This window comes from Drosophila miranda, chromosome 2 (assembly GCF_003369915.1).
Source record: "Drosophila miranda strain MSH22 chromosome 2, D.miranda_PacBio2.1, whole genome shotgun sequence".
Taxonomy (NCBI): Eukaryota; Metazoa; Arthropoda; class Insecta; order Diptera; family Drosophilidae; genus Drosophila; species Drosophila miranda.
Window position 1 is genome coordinate 250,326 of NC_046675.1, and position 19,802 is coordinate 270,127.

The 19,802-nt window shown below is 47.7% G+C and overlaps 1 protein-coding gene and 1 long non-coding RNA gene across 2 annotated transcripts in view; one reads left to right on the forward strand and one right to left on the reverse strand.

Annotated features, from left to right (window-relative positions):
* Window positions 1–11,179: 11,179 nt before the first annotated feature.
* Window positions 11,180–12,348, reverse strand: LOC117187440. The gene is made up of 3 exons (XR_004472118.1): window positions 12,093–12,348; window positions 11,779–11,917; window positions 11,180–11,712 (listed from the first exon to the last, which is right to left on the reverse strand). It is a non-coding gene; the product is annotated as an uncharacterized LOC117187440 (long non-coding RNA).
* Window positions 12,349–12,410: 62 nt separating this feature from the next.
* LOC108156280 (headcase protein) overlaps window positions 12,411–19,802 on the forward strand; it is an 81,190-nt gene continuing 73,798 nt past the window's right edge. The window contains exon 1 of the mRNA XM_017287653.2: window positions 12,411–14,628. Within this exon, the coding sequence (XP_017143142.2) occupies window positions 13,316–14,628 (1,313 nt within the window). The 5' untranslated portion in view covers window positions 12,411–13,315. The remainder of the gene's footprint in view (window positions 14,629–19,802) is intronic.

The window sequence follows — 19,802 nt, forward strand, 5'->3', positions numbered from 1 at the left end:
GAGAACGTGTGTGTATGGGTAATTAGCATGCACGCAAATAAATTGTTAGCATTTGCGGTATAGGATATTCACCCCCCACCACCCCATAGTAAAGCGGGGAGTAGGAGTAGGGGCACTGCCGCTCGATTTAACGAGCTGCGACTGCAGCAGCAACAGCAACGGACGCCGCAACGGCGACTGCGGCGTCGCAGTCAAAGGCTTTCATCAACGCGTCAGTTCTGTGCTTCGTCGCCATGCCCCGCTCCCCCTCTGGGACCCACCACACGCATTTGAGGAATTATGGGGCGACGGCAACGCACATTTCGCTGAAGGAGCCACAGCAACAGCAACAAATCTACCCCTACCCCTTCCCCACTTGGCTGCCACCCACCCCCTCTGTGGCCCTACTAACCAGACGTGGTGCATGCAACGTAGCGCTTCAATTTATGCGAAGTGATTCGTCATGCGGTTAACTTTAGAATCCGCACACCCAAAGAAAGGCCCAGTGCATACTTGAGCTACAGTGAGCACTCGCCACTAAGGGATCCCAAGCGTTAGATGCATCGGAGCCACGTACTTACACTGCCCTTTCGTGAGCCAGAAGAACGAATCCCCCTCCGAGACGCTGCTCTCTGTTCAGATGCTCCACTGTACTGGGCCCAAGTCGTGTGGGCTCCTCTCTTGTGAGTGTCTGAGTGTTTGAATGTGTGGCCGTATGGGTGCATGGCTGCACTGTTGCATGGTTGGAGTTGCTAGGCCCTCGGCTGCGTTTCAGTCTGCTGCTGCGGCAGGCAGCCGAGAGGCATTTGCATATGACTTGACTGCAGAGAGACTGACTGCGGGGGCATTGAAACCTAGACGGCGACGGCGACGGCGACAGAGCCATAGCCAAGTCCAAGGCAACGCCGGTCGAGTGGGGTGGATGGGTGGCAGGGTGGCAGGGTGGATGGGGAGGTGCATACGGATACAGAGGAGGCATACGCGTACTCAACGAACGACTCAATTGGCAGCGTTGACACTGCCATTTGTTTCACTTTTCATGCCTTTTGTTTGGCCTTTGCTTTTTTCGCTGCATTCTCTTTGGCTTATCGTTTGCTTTGTTAGCTATGCTTGCCCCTGGCCCTGTCCCTGCCCCCGCCCCTGCCCCTTGACCCACCTTCCTTTACAGCAATTGTTGGAACTGCAACTGCAACATTTGCCATGTTTGGCCATGAAAAAGTTTAAACACCTCTCTGGGGTCTACAGCAATGTCTTTCCGCCTGTTCCTCTGTGGCTCCGAGGCTCCGTGGCTGCTCCTCGTCTCCTCTCCACTGCCTCTCCTCCCTACGACAACTATTATTAGCTAATAGCCGGACGAGGCGGCTGCCAACTGATTAGCCATTGACTGCCCCGCCCTGGCATGCCCCACCCTTGTGTGCAGTAGGCCCATCCATCGCCGCATCAATTCCCCGCATCGTTGACACCGAACAATTTGTCAAAAGATAATTTGTTTCTGCAGCTGTTGGCCAGGACCTGGGACCCCCTCCGGGCCCCCTACCCCTTGTAGGCCCTGTTCGGCCAGTGATAAGCGGCTAACGAAGTGCCCATTGTTTGCTCTTGGCCCGCACAGGCCCTGCCGGGCCTCGTTTGCTCAACGCCCAACCTGCCGCAGATTGTGGGCCGTTCAACCGCTCGTTAGCTTGGAATTCGCCAAACCAATGCGTTGCAGCATTTTAGGGGCAAGCAACTGCAGCACTCAGCCTCGGGAACGGCTAATGAATTCAGCTTCATCTGCATCTTCTCTTTTTCTGCTACTCGCATGAGCAAATCACTTCCAGGGAACCCATTGCGGAGGCAAACAAATGCCACGAATTGATGGGAACCAATTGACTCTGTGGTCAGCCAGCGAAAAATCGCCAACAGATCTGGACAGACAGATAAATAGATAGATAGGCAGATGCAAATGGTCAGACACATAGATACTCGTAGATATGTAGATACAAATGCCTTCGGGTGTGCCTTAGGGGGAGTACTTCTCTTATGGCGGACATGGCGTAGCTATTTCATAACTCTAAGGCTGATGACAATCGGAATGAAGTGGAAAAGTGCCTACAAATATCTGCAAATACATTTATCTGGATCTTTAGATTGGTTTTGTGTGCTGTGTGTTGTGTGTTGTCCCTAATTAATTCCCGGAAAACTCTCGTGTGACTCTCGCAACATGAGCACTCCCCTTCCCCCAGTCACATTTTTGGGGCACGCAAATTTCGGACATCTGGATAGCTGGATAGCTGTACAGGCGGCACTTTGATTGCCTTAAGGCTTAAGCTACACGAAATCTATGGTCGTAAAAAATTAATAAATTCATATAAAAATGCCCACAAATACAAATACATAAATGGGACCAAACGCACCAAAGATTTCCGATATGTGCGTATGGTATTGGGATGGTATGGGGATGGTATGGGATGGTATGAGATGGGATGGTGTGTGGAGTGTGGAGCTTGAGCTCTTGGTGCGGTCCGTTTTAATTTGTTAATTTACCACAATGTCTGGTCGTTTTGCTCTTTTTCTTTTTCTGTTCTGCTTGGATCGTCTAGGTTTTAATAGGCAGCTGTCTCCAAGGGCAGGGCTCCAGTAAAAAGGCATTTTCTCATGCTCCGAATCGGAGTGCGGATCATCAGGGGCGTAGCCTCGGCATTCATGACGGGGGTTTACTACGACTCTTAACACATTCTCCCATTTAACTGTGCCCCTGATGGGTTTGGCTCTGCATACCCTTTCCTTCAACAGAGAGCTTAAATGCTTCAACGTTCTATGGGAAAGAATACCAAAGGCCAAAAGATGAGGGAGTGACGATCGCTTTACTAATGAATCTGTGAAGCCTTTTATTATCTTTCGGGTAACAAAATATCGCACTCTTAGACAGAGTATTGCTACTTTGAGATGACTTCTGTTCCATTTTTCCGTTTGCTGTTTAGCATGTGAATGATTTATGTCCCAAATTTTTGCTTTGTTTCGTTTGGTTCTCCACTCCACTCCGATCCCGATCCCGATCCCGATCCGAGCCGATCCGAAAGCCGAATGCGTAGTTACGCATTCTGACAGACAGAGTCTTCCCGGGTGGGGGGTTACATCTTCCCCTCCTCCGCGTGGCACCCTGCTTCTTGTGCTTCCTCTTAATGAATAGCAACAATTTGGTTTCCATTTTATAATGAAATAGACGGAGCTTTTGTGTTGGGGCGTGTTCCTGGAACTTAAGCGGATGTGTTGATTTATGGGATTCTTCTGGAAGGCTGGCAATGGGGGAGCATTACGCAAGTCGGCAATTGATGCAGCTCGATTCAGTCCAATTTCAGGGCTACTCCTAAAAGGGGTAATCGGAATCCTGTGGGAAAGTCTCCCACTCCCGACGAGAACCTACGAAAAAAGTGGAGAAAAAAAGCGAAAGAGAACAACGGACGGCGGTCATGGTCTAATTGCATTTGGGCCCTGCGCGCCGAAAGGGGTAAACAGACATGCAAAATTTGATCAACATCAATGGGTATTCGTATCCGTATTCGTATTCCCTCCCGAGGCGGGCCCAGCGAGGCGCATTAATCCAATTCCAATTGTGACATTCGCCCCGCCAGAAAGAGCCGCGGCGGATGTAACGGTCCGCAAGCGAATGACAAACAGTCGCATGATGTTCGTGATGCTTGTGGAAAGTGCAACAAAGGTCCTCCCGCCCATACCCATACCCTCCACCTAATTGCATGACAATGGAGCTGCAGAGTTGGAGTTGGAGCTGGAGCTGGAGCTGCAGCGGGTTGCCAAAACTGAGTCAAGCCGATGCTTCTGCAATTTGTGCAGTTGGGGAACGGGCTGTTGAGGGCCTGTTCGGGTCTGGTCTCATGTAATTAACCTGCTAAACCGCTGTGACGCCTGACTGGCCTGATGTTCATGTCGCAGACTGCACACACACACACAGAGGCACACAAATTGCCATAATAAATGACCAAAAATAAATAAATGAAATTTACGCAGAGCCCGAAGAGGGTGGTTCGTGGAGAGGGAGGCGTGGGCCCTGGTGGGAGGAGCCCCAACATTTTGTGGAGCTCTTTCTATATACCACATCCCATTGCCTTTATCTGCGTTGGGGTTGATAATTCCGTGTGTCTGTGTGGGGGCAGAACTTTCATTTTCATTCGCAAAAAAATGGTACAAATGGGCAAAACACAGCAGACGGAAAAACAAAGGAAAAGGCAGCCAAGCGAATGACGTGGCACAGAGCAAAATTGTAATAACTTTATGGAAGGAGAGTGGGCTGTACAATGTGTACACTAGCCCAAGTATGGGGTTTGTGGTAAAAACAAAAAAAAGGGTTCAACAGGGATCCAAGGGATTGGAGGTGTGTTTTGCATGGAGCCAAAAGGTGTACTGTAAATAGAACGTGTTTTAAGCCAAGATTTGCTTAAGCCATCACAGCTAGGACATGGAGCTTCGCAGAATAATAATATTCATAATTCATCACATGAAACAGCTTGGTGCTCTTTCTTTTATTGGCCATGTGATGGTCCAAAGGAGTTACCAAATGTAGTCATTGCGATACAGACTGTACCACTCTCTACCCAGTGGCCCCATTCATCTCTCATTTTCTGCCCTTTTATTTGCGTTACTTTCTTCTATTCCCTTTTTACGTCCGGTTTAAGGCAAAGAAACTTCTGGTGGTGTTGTTGTCTTAAGGCCACAGCGGACAGAAAACGATTTCATGCTTCCACCCTACCCCACTCGTTCTTTCTTAGAGACATTTATGAGTCACTCGGGCGACCGCAAAAATGTACATATGTATGTACAAATACATATGTAAATATTGTATTGTACGTACATATGTATGTATGTATGTGGCTCCCAAGATGTGATATCTACGCAACAAAATCTACAAAGTACGCAGTAAAAATAAAACTCCATAAACTAGAAGATCCCAACAGCCAAGCATCCAACCAACACCCAGGCAAAGGCTGTGGGAGAGGCCGGAAAATGCGAGTGGAAAATGCCCAACATAAAACACCTTGTGTCCCACTCCCGTTCCCCCGACGCGGCCCACTCTGGGCCACCCTACCCCACACATAGACGCGACCTCGGCCAAGCAGGAGAATGTTCTCAAACTTCTAACTCCAAAGAGAACAGAAGAGAAGAGAAGTGGCGGAGAGTGGTAAGAAAGAGAAGTGAGAGAAGCCAAATGAATGCGAGGCGCATTGAAAAGGAAACCCAAGAGGCGGAAAATAGCGCAAAAATCCAAAGAGGAAAATAGAAAAATGGAAAAATGTTCCATGTGCAAGTGTGCACAGATATTCGTACAGTATTTCTATATTTATGTACATATGTATAGGTGCTCTACACGTACATATCTGACATGGTTCTATAGCTGAAGTTTGCACAACTCCACCGAAAGAGAAGAACGCAGAAGGAAAGGAACCAAGAACCTATTGAAATGATATTACGAGTTGAAAATGTTTTCTTTCAGTTATGATATGTAATCAAGTAGTTTTTTTCAGTGTACGGGCTTGAGATTCCCTTCGGCTTTGACGCACTGACGTAATGCGCCAAGTGCTGCGCCAAACTCCAACTCCTCCTTGCTCCCCCTCCCACTGACCATCACTCTCCCTCTCTCATTCTGTCTCCCATCTCCATCTCCATGTCCCTCTCTTCTCCGTGCACCATGCACACAACAATTTTTCAAGGTCCTAGAAAATTCACGATCAAGAACATGGAAAGTTCTGTTCGGCCTGCCATCCCCCCGCAGCACCGCAGCACCACAGCACCACAGCCAACTCCATTCGAGGTTGGAGTTGGGTCGAGAGAGCGACACGCGCAAAAATGTTCAGCAGCAGGAAGAGGAGGAGCAGAGAGCACAAGTGGAGATTGGCATGGAGCGTGGGGTGAGAGGAGGAGCGGCCGAGGGAGGCGGAGTTGGCAAACGCTTTTGGTGGTGGATGTTCGAACAGCGCGCTAGCTGCGACTGCGCAGAGAGAGAGAGAGAGAGCAGTGAAAGGAAGAGTGGGAGCCGCCTGGAGGAAGGGGAACAAAGGAGTAAGAGGGAGGGAGAGTGAGCGAATGAGCAGGAGGAAGCGAGAGAGCGAATGGAGTTTGATGGACCTCCCGCTCGCTGTTGGGAGTGCCTTTTGTTGGGTCTCTGGTTGGCACTGACTCCTGGGTAGGCTTGGACTGGGGGGCGGCGAGTAGGGTGGGTGTGGGTTCGAACTGCAGTCGGAGCAGGAGTTGGGTTAGGACTGGGTTGTGTCTGTGTTGCCAGGGTTGCGGCCGAACTTGCGATTGAGGTTTATTTATGGCCCACGGCTTTTGGGCAAAATTTGATACCACGTGTTTGCTGCTGGCCTCCCAGTCCCCTCCTGTCGTTCCACCAAGCCGAAAGGAGTTTGGGCCACAGGAAAACATTGGCATAGATAATGGCTAAAGGACAGGGAGCAGGGGACAGAAGAAGACCCGGGCCAGGACCAGGACCAGGACCAGGACCGACAGGCGAACGGTTGTAAAAAATAGAGGAAAACAAATGAGTCATTTGTTCCTGCCAAAACGGGAAACAGTAGAACACAAAAACATTTGGAGGGGAAAATCAATTGAATTGCGGTATACTGTAAGGGCGATACTTTTTACAGACGAATATTATTCGAAGAGCTGGAAACTACACAGAATTTCATTTGAATTCAATAGAAAAAGTCCCTGTATTATCGAATTTCAATATAAATCTGTATAAATTTGCTTGTGGAAGGTAGTAGTATTTGGATGTTTAGTCCCTAATCCACGTCTTAAGCGGTCTAAACCTAATCAAGATCTTTTAGAGAATCCCAATATTACATTTTGTGTCAAATAGATTTCCAAACAAAAAAATATAAACAATATTCCATGTTCCCCCTCCTTGACATCCCGAACAAACCCACCTTCTCTGAAGACCCTTCGCCACAGCACAGATAACGAAACGGAGAGAAGAGAGAACATTTCATTCAATTTCGATACATAGAAATGTTGTCACAAAGGACGGGCCCCAAAGACCAGAACACGTTTTCGGGCATTACATAAGCAGGAGTGGCTTCATGAGAGGAGGAGAGAGGATCGGTGGGGAAGAAAGTAAGGACAGAGCACGGGACACGGGGCAGGATTATGGGTCGAAAACAGGAAAGCAGACAAAACAAAAACCGGAAGAACTGGAAAAAGTGGGCGAAATGTCAAAAAGTGGGCAGAGCAGGAGGAGAAGCAGCCGAGGAAGGAGGTGGAAGAAGAGCCTGTTCTACGCTGCTGCCCACTCAAGAGTCTTCTTCTTCTTCTATCTCTTCTTCTGCCTTTTGTTTCGTGCTCTCCTGCCTCGCAAAAACAACAAACGAGTAGACGAGCAATAAAACAGAAAACGATGTGCACACCAATACCAATGCCCGAAGCTCTCTGTGCGCAAATAGAGAGTGCAAGTATGCATGTGGGCATGGGTGTATAGGTGCATGGGTGCATGGGTGTATGGGTGTGTGTCTGTGTGTGGGAGTGGAGTGAGAGTATGTACAAAAGCAGACGACTGCAAACCACGAGAAGAGCTGCTTTCAAGGTCTGGGCTCTCTCTCTCTGCTCTGCCTTCCAGAACCTGCTCCTCTGCTGGCGTTCTCTGCTGCAGTTGTATGACGTCGTTGCCCTTGGACTTGCACTTGAAAACCGATGGAGTTGCATGCCATTCTAATGCGCGCGCACATCCTCCTCCCCTCCCCGCGACAAGCAACAACTCGAACAGCGACAGCGACGGCAACGGCGGCAGCGACTGCAGCTGCAGCCGCAGCCGCAGCCGAATGTTGCAAATTTCGTTTTCATGTTATAAAATGATTCGCGTCCACATGTATTGGTGGTTCTCTTCGGCTTTGCTTATGGCTTTTGGCAAGTGTGTGTGCTTGTGTCTGTGTGTGGAGAATGTGCAGCAGGCCCTGGTGCCTTCTCTCTCTCTCTCTCTCTCTCTCTCTCACACACTCTCCCAGAAGCGCGCCGGCAGCAAATTGATGTTGAAGGTCAGCGTGTTAGCAAAAATTGCATTCAATTTACATGTGTGTGTATGCATGTGTAAGCTGCCATGTGTGTGTGTGTGCAACTTATCAAAGTTGGTCACATCAAAATTTTAAAAGGGGAGGGAGTTTGCCACTTTTAGTACCCACCAAAATGACGAACCAATTTTACTAAAAAGTAAAATCAGGACGGAAGAGAACCTCTCCGCTGAGAGCAGTGGACCAATAATTTCGTCCTAATGAAGCTGGACGCTGTTCGCTGGTCGGTACTTAATCGATTATCTGTGTATTCAAAAGAACCGACTGATAAGCAATCAAATAGTTTAAATATCGAAGTTCCCTCTCCAAGTTTAGTGATAGACAATATTTTTTTCATAAACGATTTAACCTAAAATTTGTGGTCTTCCAATGGCTACTTTTCAGTTTCTCAAAACAGAAAAATCTCGATTTCACAAGGCCGACGCCATTTGTCTAATTTTCTTCATTTTCCCTTTCGTTTACTTCATTTTCCATCCAACCGTCCTTTCCTTCATTTTCTATTTTCCTCTCGTGTCCTACCTGGCGGACGAAACGTACCTTAAATATTTGAGACTCAGAGTCATCGGAGAGGGCGGAGTTTCTTCGTTTTCCGTTTTCCAGCAGATTCAATGTGAAAATTCAATGGAAATATTATTTCCACCAGATGGAACACCCTATATATTTATCGCTTATATACTACATATGTGAATACATATGTATATATGTATGTGTGTTTTGTGTGTACCAGCATAAAAAATACCCCCGAAAATGCTCAGCTAGAAAGTAAGTGCGTGCGCTTCGTCATCCTCATCGTACCCTCCCTGCCTCCTGCCTTCTGCCACCACCTACAGACCTCTCCTCCTGGTTCGTCCTCGCCCTCCACTCATCGCTGTGGCAGCCACAAAGGACAAATGAAATTTCAGCTCACATTTGCCGTCTCGCTCACTTTCACTTGGCGCCGCAGAGAAAGGTCCACACAAAGGAGGCTACAGGGGAGGGAACAGTAAGGATACTCCTCTCATTCTGACAAAACTCCTTCATTGGGATGGAATTTGAAGGAAAATATTGTTCTCAAATTTTTTTATGGAATTTTCGTATTTGTTTCGATGTAATCTGCAACTGTTGTCAGGGTATATCTTTCATCGGAAAGGCGAAGAGTGTCTTTCGATGCAGAACACGTTGGATTCGTTTGAGCTTCGTCCATTACTGCTCGTATAAAGCTCCGATCTATCCCGTTTCTGTGTTTCCCAGCCCCATCATTGACTCTTTCGTACGGATTCGATGCGGATAACAATCCCTTTCAGTACTTTATGCGAATATGTATGTCTATAGGGCGAATGCTGACTTCATTTCGCTTATGTAAGCAGAAGCAGCATGAATCAGACCCACATCTGTCCCAGGGGGGCGGGATGGAGAATGGACTGTGAGATGCGGGACTCAGATCTGACCCAAACCCGAATCCGAATCCAAACCCGACTCTTAACTACTCCTCTCCCCTGAATCCAGGGCTCGACAAAATGGAGTTTGGGTTATTTTTGGCAACGAAACGAAATTACGACACCCTCTCGCACGCAGCACTCTCTCCCGCTTATGTATTGTGTGTATATGCATTATGTTTACCGTTATGTACTCGACTCGAGTCGGTTTGAGTCGGGGTTGGGTTGCCATAGCACCAGCGCGGCGCATGTAAAATTTCAAACCCTATTTTGGGTTTCAAAGTTGCTTCCGATTGGATAAATGCGGGAGTATGAGTAATTACAAATAATGCTTTTCTGCTTTCAGAATGTTGGATAGGGGGAGATGCAGATGGGTTGCGTGTGTGGATAGGGTGTGCGTAGGGGTATGGGCGGGTGGTCTGTACATCTGCCTGAAACACCCTCAGGACGCAGCACAGAACTCTGAACTGAGTCAAGAGAGAGGATGAATAAATGGTTGGATGGTAAATGCTTGACTGTTCTGTGGACTGAGCTAGGGGATTGTCTATCCTTACGCGAAATATCGAGTGAGAGTGAGAAAGTGTCTTGCTGATACTCTTGTGCCACCGCAAAGTTCCTTTGAGAAACACGCTTTCACACCCTGGAAACAGGAAGCCAGGAAACACGCAAAAACTTGGCAAGACCTGGCAGGCCTAAGCAAACCCCCAAACCCCCAAACCCTCAAGGCTCTTCATTAATTATGAAATTGTTCATGATATGATGTGAGTCTCCAAAGAGTTATGGCCCCTCCATTGACTCTCCACAGACTCCTCTCCATACACACACACACACACTTTCCACAGAATAAATTCTCCATAATATCTGTCTTTTCTTCTTCGGTCCGCTTTGGTCATTAAAATTAGGTCAGATCGGTGAGCGGTGAGGCGAGGGCTGAGCGGAAATCCTTGAGAATTAAGCAACAACAAACTAGTTCAACTTTTGTAAGCTCTCTTTTGTTCTCTTCTTTGCACACGATCCTTTTAGCTAGAACAACAAACAACTCACACACACACACTCATGCATGCATGACATGCACACATATTACGCAATGGCTATGCTACCCTGGGCTTTCGATCTGCCTACCTGACTGACTCTTAATTATTATATCAGATCCAGTCCCTCTCTTCCTCTCTCTCGCTCTCTCTCTCGGCAGGTAGCGGAACAAAGGGCAAAGCAGGACGAGAACTACGCAGTCGTCTTGCCCCCAAGGCAGGCAGCCACTGCCACCAGTTGGACCTTGACTTTGCACCAGACCCAAAACCAGATCCAGATCCAGATCCTTGCAGATCCTATAAGAAGTCCTGACGATCCAGCTGGAACACGGTCCCCCTCTTTCCAGTCCACACGTGCCCTTATTTGGCTGCTTCTTCGTCTTCTTTTGGTATTCGATTCGTGTTTTTCATCAGGCAACACGCGCAGCGGGAATTTTTATATAAAAAGATGAGAGAGGGTGAGAGCGGGCGCGAGTAGTACATAGAGGCTGACGGGGGTATATAGAAAAGGCCAAAGGGAAAAGCTCCGTTCGGCCTACAGCACATTCGAGATACCCTCATTCATAGGAGGAGCTTAAACGTATGAATTTGCTAAGCTAGCGGGAATGATTATAGTCGATCATCGACAAGAACACAACATATGATATTTGAGTAAAGAAAATAGGCATTTGGAATAAACAGCTTTTAATCTCTCACCATGAATAATTTCAAAGAGTGTGTAGGGTGATCCCGCTTCGAGGTGGCCTGTTTTCTGTTTTCCTGCTTTCCGACTCCTCTTCGTTTTGTCTTTGCTGTTGTTTGGGTATTTTTTAATGCCTCTTTTATTGTCGACATTCGTTCGGCATTGTGTGAGTGTGCAAAAGTGTGTGTGTTTTTGCACACATACGGGATTATGTACAACTTGTATGGAGAGGGACAAATATGTATACATACGTTTGAGACCTGGAACAGTTATTTGGGTAGAATCATTCTCATTCCCTACCGAATTAACAGATTAACGATGGAAAGCAAAAGTGAGCTGAGCGCGCTTCGCTCCCCACTTTGAGCCACTCGACAACCCTGCACATGTTTACTTTTTTGCCGGTTTTTGCACACACACACATAAAACAGCTCTGTCGACCAAAGCACGCAACGCAGACGAACATGTTGGAGGGGAAGCAGGCAGGTCGAACGCAGCCAAGTCGAGTCGCAACACGTTGGGATGAAAATATGCAATATTTTGTTTCGAACCGACTGAAGTATGTTTTTCACATGAACTAAACTAACGGGGGCAAGAAAAAAATAAATATACATATGTACCTACAAACGGTTTTCATAGAAAAACAATGCCAACATAAAGGAAAGGAAAAAACTGTGATTAAGACTGTACATCCTTATTGATTGTCTCATTGGATGTCGTCGGTGTTTTTCCTGGTTTTTCCTTGATTTCGTCGTGCGTCTGAAAAGAAAAATTTTGTGTTTTCCATAAGAATTCCATTCCTGTAACATAATTTGGAAGTAGGATTCGTCTCAGACTACAATCAACCCCCATTCAACCCCCACACACAGCACTGTTTTAGCGCCAAAAACATTCTCCAAATTTTCCTCAAATGAAAAACAAGCAAATAACTTACCGGAGGGGGAAAGTGAAAACCAGCCAACCAAACGTTTTCAAACATGTTTGAAAGCAGCCCGTCGAGCTCATACTTGATACGCAAAACTGAGTCTAGAGAGCGTAATTTTGGTCTTCATTTCATTTTCAACCAACCTTTTTCGCTCTCCTTGAATCGTCTTTCTTTTACGTTATGCTCTAACTTCAATTTCTCTCTCTCTCGTTTTCCCTTCTCGCTCTCTCTCAAAACACCCTGCTCTCGTCCGCACGAGCCTGCCTGCTCGGAATAAATAAATAAATGAACAAACAACATGTCTCAGCATGTCTGTGCATGCCTCAAATGTCTGCCATTCGTTTTTCAACTTTCGACCAGCGCGGTCTCTGTGCTGCGTCAAGAAAATAAGTTCAGAAGTTGACAACTAACGTATTTTCGCGGACGAGACAAGAAGTAGTTCAGGAAAGGCGGTGATAAAGCCCACAAAAATATCCAGTTTGATATTTTGGCGAAAAAAAATATCAAACAAAAAATATATATATACATATTTATATATCAGCTTTGAACATTTTCCTGGTTGTGTGTTTTCTCTACTGTCTGTGTTCTGTGCAGAACCACAGAATGCACCTACGACATTTTACCAAGTTTTTGTAAATTTTTCAAAGTCCGAGCCGCCAGAATAATCGTGAAAGTACAAGTGTCGTGTTTTTTCGGTCTTTTTTCTTCTTCCTTCTTGCCGGCAAAACAACAGCAGAACAAACGGTAAACAGCGAAGAGCGAAAAAAACCAGCGCCAGCGCGTCTGTCTCGCTTCCGCGAAAAGGCGAAGAAAAAGCGGAAGGAAAAATGTAAAGAAACGCCGAGAATGCCGTCGTGTGTGTAGAGAGCCAGCAAATGAGAGAAAAACAATAAAAACAATTTTTGATACTTAAAAATTCTATACAATAAAACAAACAAAAAACTCAGCTCAGGAACAACAAAACAAAAAAGAAACCACAAACTACCGCAAAAATAGACTGCAAAAAGGAGAAAAACCAACGAAACACTTTTGGAAATATTTTTATACACGAGAAAACCCCAACTTTTGGGCATCCTAAAATTTACAATAAAATAAATGAAAAGTTGTCCAAAATGCTGCTCCGACGTAGCCGTAAATAGGACAGAATAAGCACAGTTAGCGGCAATCACTCAATCCGAGGGAGCAATCACAAAACGATTCTGATCGATCCAATTGTACATCCTTAAGCCTCTATGGCGCCACGTCGAAACAGCAATATCAGCGGCAATCCTTCCCAGCAGCAGCATCCACAGCAGCAGCCACAGCTCCAGCTCTCGCTTGCACAGCAGCAGCAGTCACAGCTCCTCCACTTTTTCACCGAAAGCAGCAATCCTCCATCCAGCAGCAGCATGGCGCCCATGCAACTGATGCAGGGCTCCAACGTACAGCTGGTGCGCTGCTGCTACCCGAGCGGCGAGTGCCGCAAGCTGGACGCGCTCATCGCCCTTACGGAGACGTCGTTGGCGGACTGCGTCCGAGTGCTGTGCAACAATGAGAACTGTGGCGCGGGGCAGTACATGCACCGCGAATGCTTTGAAGTGTGGGAGGCGGGCGTTTTGCAGACGCTCAAGGCGAGCGGGCGGGCGCGCAGCTGGTCGGAGCGGCAGAGGGCCCAGCACCTGTGGACGAAGAAGGGCTACGACCTGGTCTACAAGGCGTGCAGCTGCAAGTGCGGTCGCGGACAGCTGCGCAAGGATCTCGAGTGGTCGGTGCCGGCCTCCAATGGCGGTCTGGTGTTCCTCAATGGAAATGGAAGTGGCGGAGGGCGTGGATCCATGAATGGAAACCTCAGCGAGGACGACGACAAGAAGAAGGCCAAGAAGAAGCGCAATCGCAATGGAAACAGCGGAAACTCTGGCTCAGGAGGCGGCAACCAGAAGAACGGAGTGGGAGTGGCTTTGACCCCACTGAGCACCAACAATAGCAACGGCTACGGCGGAGGCTCCAACGGACTCACCCCGAACCCCAATGTGGGAGTGATCGGATCCGGGCTGCCGCACAACACCAGCAGCAGCAATGGAAACGGGAACGGCAACAGTGGCTGCTCGGAGGGGAATGGCTTGCAGCCCAGCGTGGTGGCGACCCTGAGCAACATCCTGAATCCGAACAACGTCCTGGGCCTCGATCTCCGTGCCCGGGCCGGCAGCCTCTCCTCCAGCGGCGCCGGCAGTGGCTCGAGCTCCCCCTCGGCCTCGCAGTCCAGCGCCGACATCTCGCTCTCGCCGGTGCAGCAGCTCCTTCAGCAGCAGCAGCAGCAGGCCTCGCTCCTCATGCAACCCCTGGTGGCACCCCCAACTGCGGGCTATGGCGCTGGCAACAACGCCCTGCTCCTCCAGAACGGTCTCGGGCTCGCCAAGAATCTGCTGGCCCCCCAGCAGTCGCATACTCCGGCGCTGCCCGCCCTGGCCAACATCAGCAACTTCAAGCCTTTGGTCAGCTACGAGCAGCAGCAGTTGGTCCAGCAGCAGAAGAACAAGGAGGTGGAGCTCTACTCGGAGCGTGTGCGGTAAGTTCCAAAAATGAGATGAGACTGTGCAAAATGTGTGCGAATGTGTGAGAGAGTGAAATTCCCCAACATGTGGTCGGGCGTTCGTTCAGCAATTCAAATATTTATTCAAAAAAGTTTTATCAATTACACTGCGCAACAGGGAATCGGACGAAAAGTGCTGCTGGACGAAAGTGAATTGAAATTACTTGCGGCTCTGATTAGGGAAAATTTAAAATATTTCCTATTTCATCAGAAAACTTCATATTTGAATCAAGTTTTTTGTTGCACAGTGTAATCGACAATTGCTCGAATCGCTTATATAACCTTGATATTTCCTTTGACTAATTCTCGGCTGGGGCCACAGCTGCGCGAATGAAACGTATTCGATATTTGCACAAATATTAAATAAAATATTCTTGTTTATTTGATTTTGCCTTGTGCAAAATTCTCTTTTAAGGAAGTTCATTATTTTAACGGTTGATCGTTTGCATTTTGTGCGAGAGGGATGGGCAGATTGGGAGATGGGACAGACGACGACAGACTGTCTCTGTCGGCAGTCCAGCGCTCCCGCTCCTTGCCGTCCCTTTCCATCATGTGCATGGGATAGCTCCGTCCTGCCCGCTCTTGCTGATCTGATCCACGTTCTCTGCTCTCTTTCTCACTTTCGTGCTTGCTTTTGCTGTTATTTCCTTTTTCGTTTTGCGAGTTTCACTTTTATCCATGTCAGTTTCTTGTACCCTTCGTAAAGAGCTTAATGATTTTGACCAGATGCTTGCGCTACAATGCAGAGAGGAGTATGTATGTATTTCTGACCCCATTAAGTGTGTACCTTGAGATTGAGAACCCACAACGGAGTCTAATAGTATAGACATGTCCGTCGGTCCGAAAAAGTTTCATCAACTGCACGACATTAATGGCTTGGGAAGGGTATCATTAGCCTCGACTTTCGAAGTTAGCCCTTCGTTCTTGAGTTTTTTTCGCTTGTTCTTCTTCGTTTTGCTTTGGGTCAAGGCTCGTCTTGTCAGCCTCCACTGTCTGTTCTCTCATTGTTTTTGCTGCTGCATAAATCATAAGAAATGAAAATTATTGAAATTTATTTGCTGCCCTCCCCCACATATCAGCAGACACATATCGTATGGTGGAATTTACGTACACATGCATATACATATGTATGCATGTATGTACATATGTGTGTTTTTTTATTTATTTTATGCCCAATTTTAATATTTCCGTTTCCAAAAAAAATCCACGAACGGGTGGCAGCGGCGCTAGCAAAAATATTATTTATTCCAGTGCGATAAAAATACATTTGCGCAAAGAAAACAAAAAAACCTGGCGGCAGAAAAAGAAGTAGAGGCAGAAGAACGCCGAAAAGGAACGAAAACAAGAACTAGATCGGTTTTTCGGTGTTGTTTTGCTTTGCTGTTTCTTGTTCTTGTTTTGCTTGAAAGCAATCTTCAGGCTTACAGCGCTCTCTTTCACTCTCTTTATTGCCTTCTATGGCATAATTCATTCATTCTTTAGCTCTCTTCCTCTCGCTCTTGTCTGCTCCTATACATGCATGCATATGTGTGTACGTATGCATAGTTTTCTGCTTTCAAGGCCAATGCTAATTTGTGTGTGTGCGTTTGATCTCTCTCTTTCTTTCGAATGCTACCCTGCACTTATATTCCACCGTGGAGTGATGCATTCCCCTTATCAGCAGGAGCGAGCAGCAGCGCTGATTCGTGTTTTATTCAAAAATAAACTGCCATTAAAATGTTTATCGCCTTTTGGGTTTTTTTTGATGGTATTTATTTTAGTTTATTTTTAGCGCCACACGCGGCCCATTTTTATATTTCTTCTCTTTTTTGTTGTTGCACTTTTTATTGTGTTTCGATAAACAAAAACTTGAGTTACTTAAGCTTGAAACCTGGAACGGTTCTTTGCTCTCTCTCTCTTTAATGAATGAATCTGATTGTACTCTCCAGCGCTCCTCCTTCCATCTCTCTCTCTCTCTCTCTGTCTCTCTAGCTGTTGACGTGTTTTGTCTGCTATGCCGGCTTGTTTACTTCGCTGTTTTTCTGGTTGTATTTGCCGCCCAATGTCAAGGTTAAGATACAACATTTTATGTATTCATTATTGGAGGGCGATGGGTGGAGAGCAGACGGTAGGCTGTTTGTTTTTCTCGTTTCCATTCTTCCGCCTCCGTCTACGCCGCTGCCAAAGCCAATTGTTCTGCAGAAAGCTCTTCCTGCTTGGCTCTCTCTTTCTCTCTCGTTCTCCTGTCTGCACATGATTTGCGGCAGCTGTGGGAGTGGGTGGACGTCTAATCCCCGACTCAATCTCTCTGCGGCGGCGTTGGCATAGGCCTAACACACACTCGTGGGTGTTCCCATCACACCTCCCCTCCCCACTAACTCCTCTGCCCCCAGCCCTCGCCCAATACTTTCCCGAACATTCTCGTTCTCGCACCAACAGCAACAAATATCGCGCGCAATTGCAAATAAATTGCGAAAGGCACGACGAGAATAGATCCAAAAACAACAACTACATTAGCAAGTCGGCATAGCAGGAGCGACGCTTGCGGTAACAGCGACGGCATTATCGCAGAGTAACAACAAAGTCTTAAATTTGCATACCCCTTACACGCTACGGAGAGAAAGAGAGGGCTGGCATGGGTGTGTCCGGTGGATAGAGCATATGTAGCGGGAGAAATGCCTGCGGCGAGAGAGTGGGAGGATGGAAGAGACGAGCTACGGCTGCACTTCTCTCCAGCAGAGTACCAAGGCAGTGGGGCCAAGTAGTTGCCATGCCAGGCAGCAGTCTTGTAGAGCAATTCTAGGCCCTAAAGCCGAGTCAGAGGTATCCCCCAGTCGTATTCCTACTTTCTGTAGTTTATTTTTTTGTTTTTAAATTGTTAGAATGAACATTCTCCCGTCCCCACAGGCGGCATCTAGCACTGCGAATGCGGTTTTTATAGTGTGAAAAACAAAACTAAAACACAACAAAAAATTAACAACTTTCGCACGACTTTTGTTGTTGTGACTGCCAGAGGAAGAGGCAGTGGCAGAAACAGATATGGATAGAGGCGGGGGGCACTATGTTATGTCTGTCCGCGTCCATATCGGTGCACACTTTATTGGGGTATGCGGCATGGGGCGGCACGGGGCTGGGGCGCACTCTACGAATATGACTGAATTATAGTCGTGAAGCATCGCAAAATTTCATTTAAATTGTGTTTTTGTTTTTCTCGTTAGTATAGCCGGGGGCTGGTGTCCAACTCTCGACCCCTCCATGCCTCCACGCCCCAACCCATCAAACGCCAGAGCTGTGCGCTAATTGAGCACGTTCCAAAAACTGTCGTCTAGACGCAAAGCATAAATTTCTGCACTGTAAAATTTTTATTATCGCAGAACCCCCATTACAACGACGTCGATTGCTGTTGTTTCCGATGTTGTTTCGGGTCTGTACGGAACGTATTGGAATAGGTTCTGTTCTGCCGGGGATCTTACATAGCATACGAGTGCACACGTACACACGTCAAAAATACGTATAGTATGTGAGGTTAGGTTTCACTTTTGTTTCACAAACGCGGGCTGGGAACGGGGGCCAGCGAAGCATGAAATGAAATGGGTCTCGGACTGCTACTTGTAGTGTACATATGTACATATATAGCCATAAACATACATACATCGCGCATAGGGGCCGACAGGGCAGACCTTCGTGGGTCGACGGGGGGTGGGGTCCTCTCGTAGAGCAATTAACGAACTTTTTTGGCAGTCAAATTGAGGAAACATTAAAAAGCGAGTTCTGACACTTTGGGGTCGGGGGTGACAATGGAACTGGGTCTGGACACGGTTCAGTTCCTGGTTCCTGCTTCCTGGTGGAGTGTAGGCCACAGCCAGAGCCCACTGTAGGCACTAAGCGCAAAATCTGTAACCGCGAGGCCCATTCGCAAATGAAGGCACATACTAGTGTGTGGGCGGAGAAGAGGAGAGGGAGGCATGGGCTCACCTTTTGTTGAATATCAAATCAAGTATGCATTGCAGAGTGCCCCCCCGCCCTCTGAAACCGCAAAAGCTATTAATGAAATCTTTACCAAAACGGTACACGCACACGCGTATAGCTGCATTGAAGCAGTGCCACCCACCCACACCCGAATCCACACACAGAAACATGCACATGCACAGGGCGCATATCGAACGGCGCATGCCTCTGTCTCTTCCTGTGCCGGAGAGCGGGAGAGCCGGAGAGCAGGCGGAGGTCCCTCCGCCGACGACGTTGTCAGCGTCATTATTGTCGTATTTTCATTGCCAACAGACAATGCCAGGGCAACTCTACTCCCAGCCCCACCTCAGTACACACCCACAGCCACAGACCCACTCCCGTACAACAAGTAAAGCCCACAGATGGAGCCAGAGCCAGAGCCATGGCCATGGCCGTGGCCATCAAGCACACATGTGTGTGCATGTGGAGCCCGGCTATCCGTCCTCAGGCTTTTTGCCAACTTAAAAGGCTTCGTTGGCTCAGCATTTTCCATGCCCTGCTCTGCCCGGGCCTCTCCCCCCCACCTCCGTGCGCGCTCTACACACGGCAGAACTTTCGTTCCTTCACTGCTTACTCCTCCAGCGCCTACTCCACTGCTTGCCCGCCCCACTGCTTCCTCCTCGTACCAGCATGATGTCGTCTGACGTTCATAAGCCAAGCTCCTCTTGTTGTGTCCATGCATATGGCTGTGTGTGTGCACTGCATTGTGTGTCCATGTGTGTGTGTGTGTATGTTTATCTGTCTGCCTGCTGCGCGTGTGTGTGTGTGTGCTTTTAGGCTTTTGTGCCGGGCCATTCAGCCAAATGAGAATGAGAACGAGAGAGGACAGGAGTGGAGAGGAGAGGAGACCCTCTCTGCCCCTCCCTTTGGACTCCACTGCAGGCTGGAATTGCAATCAATATTGTTGTTTCTGTTGTTGTTGTTGTTGTTGCTTTTGTTGCTGTTGTCGAGCAGCTGCCAGACAACAAAAAAAGGAGAAAGAAAGAGTGGCAACAGTAAAAACGAGCCTGCACCGTGATCGGTGGGGGGGTGTATAGTGGGGGGGAAAGGACATACAAGTTTAAAAGCGAAAAGTAAAAAACAAAAGCAGAACAGGAACAGGAACGTAAAAAAAACATGAAATGTTTGTGGAAATAAAACAAAGCTGTTGTTGTTGTTGTTCC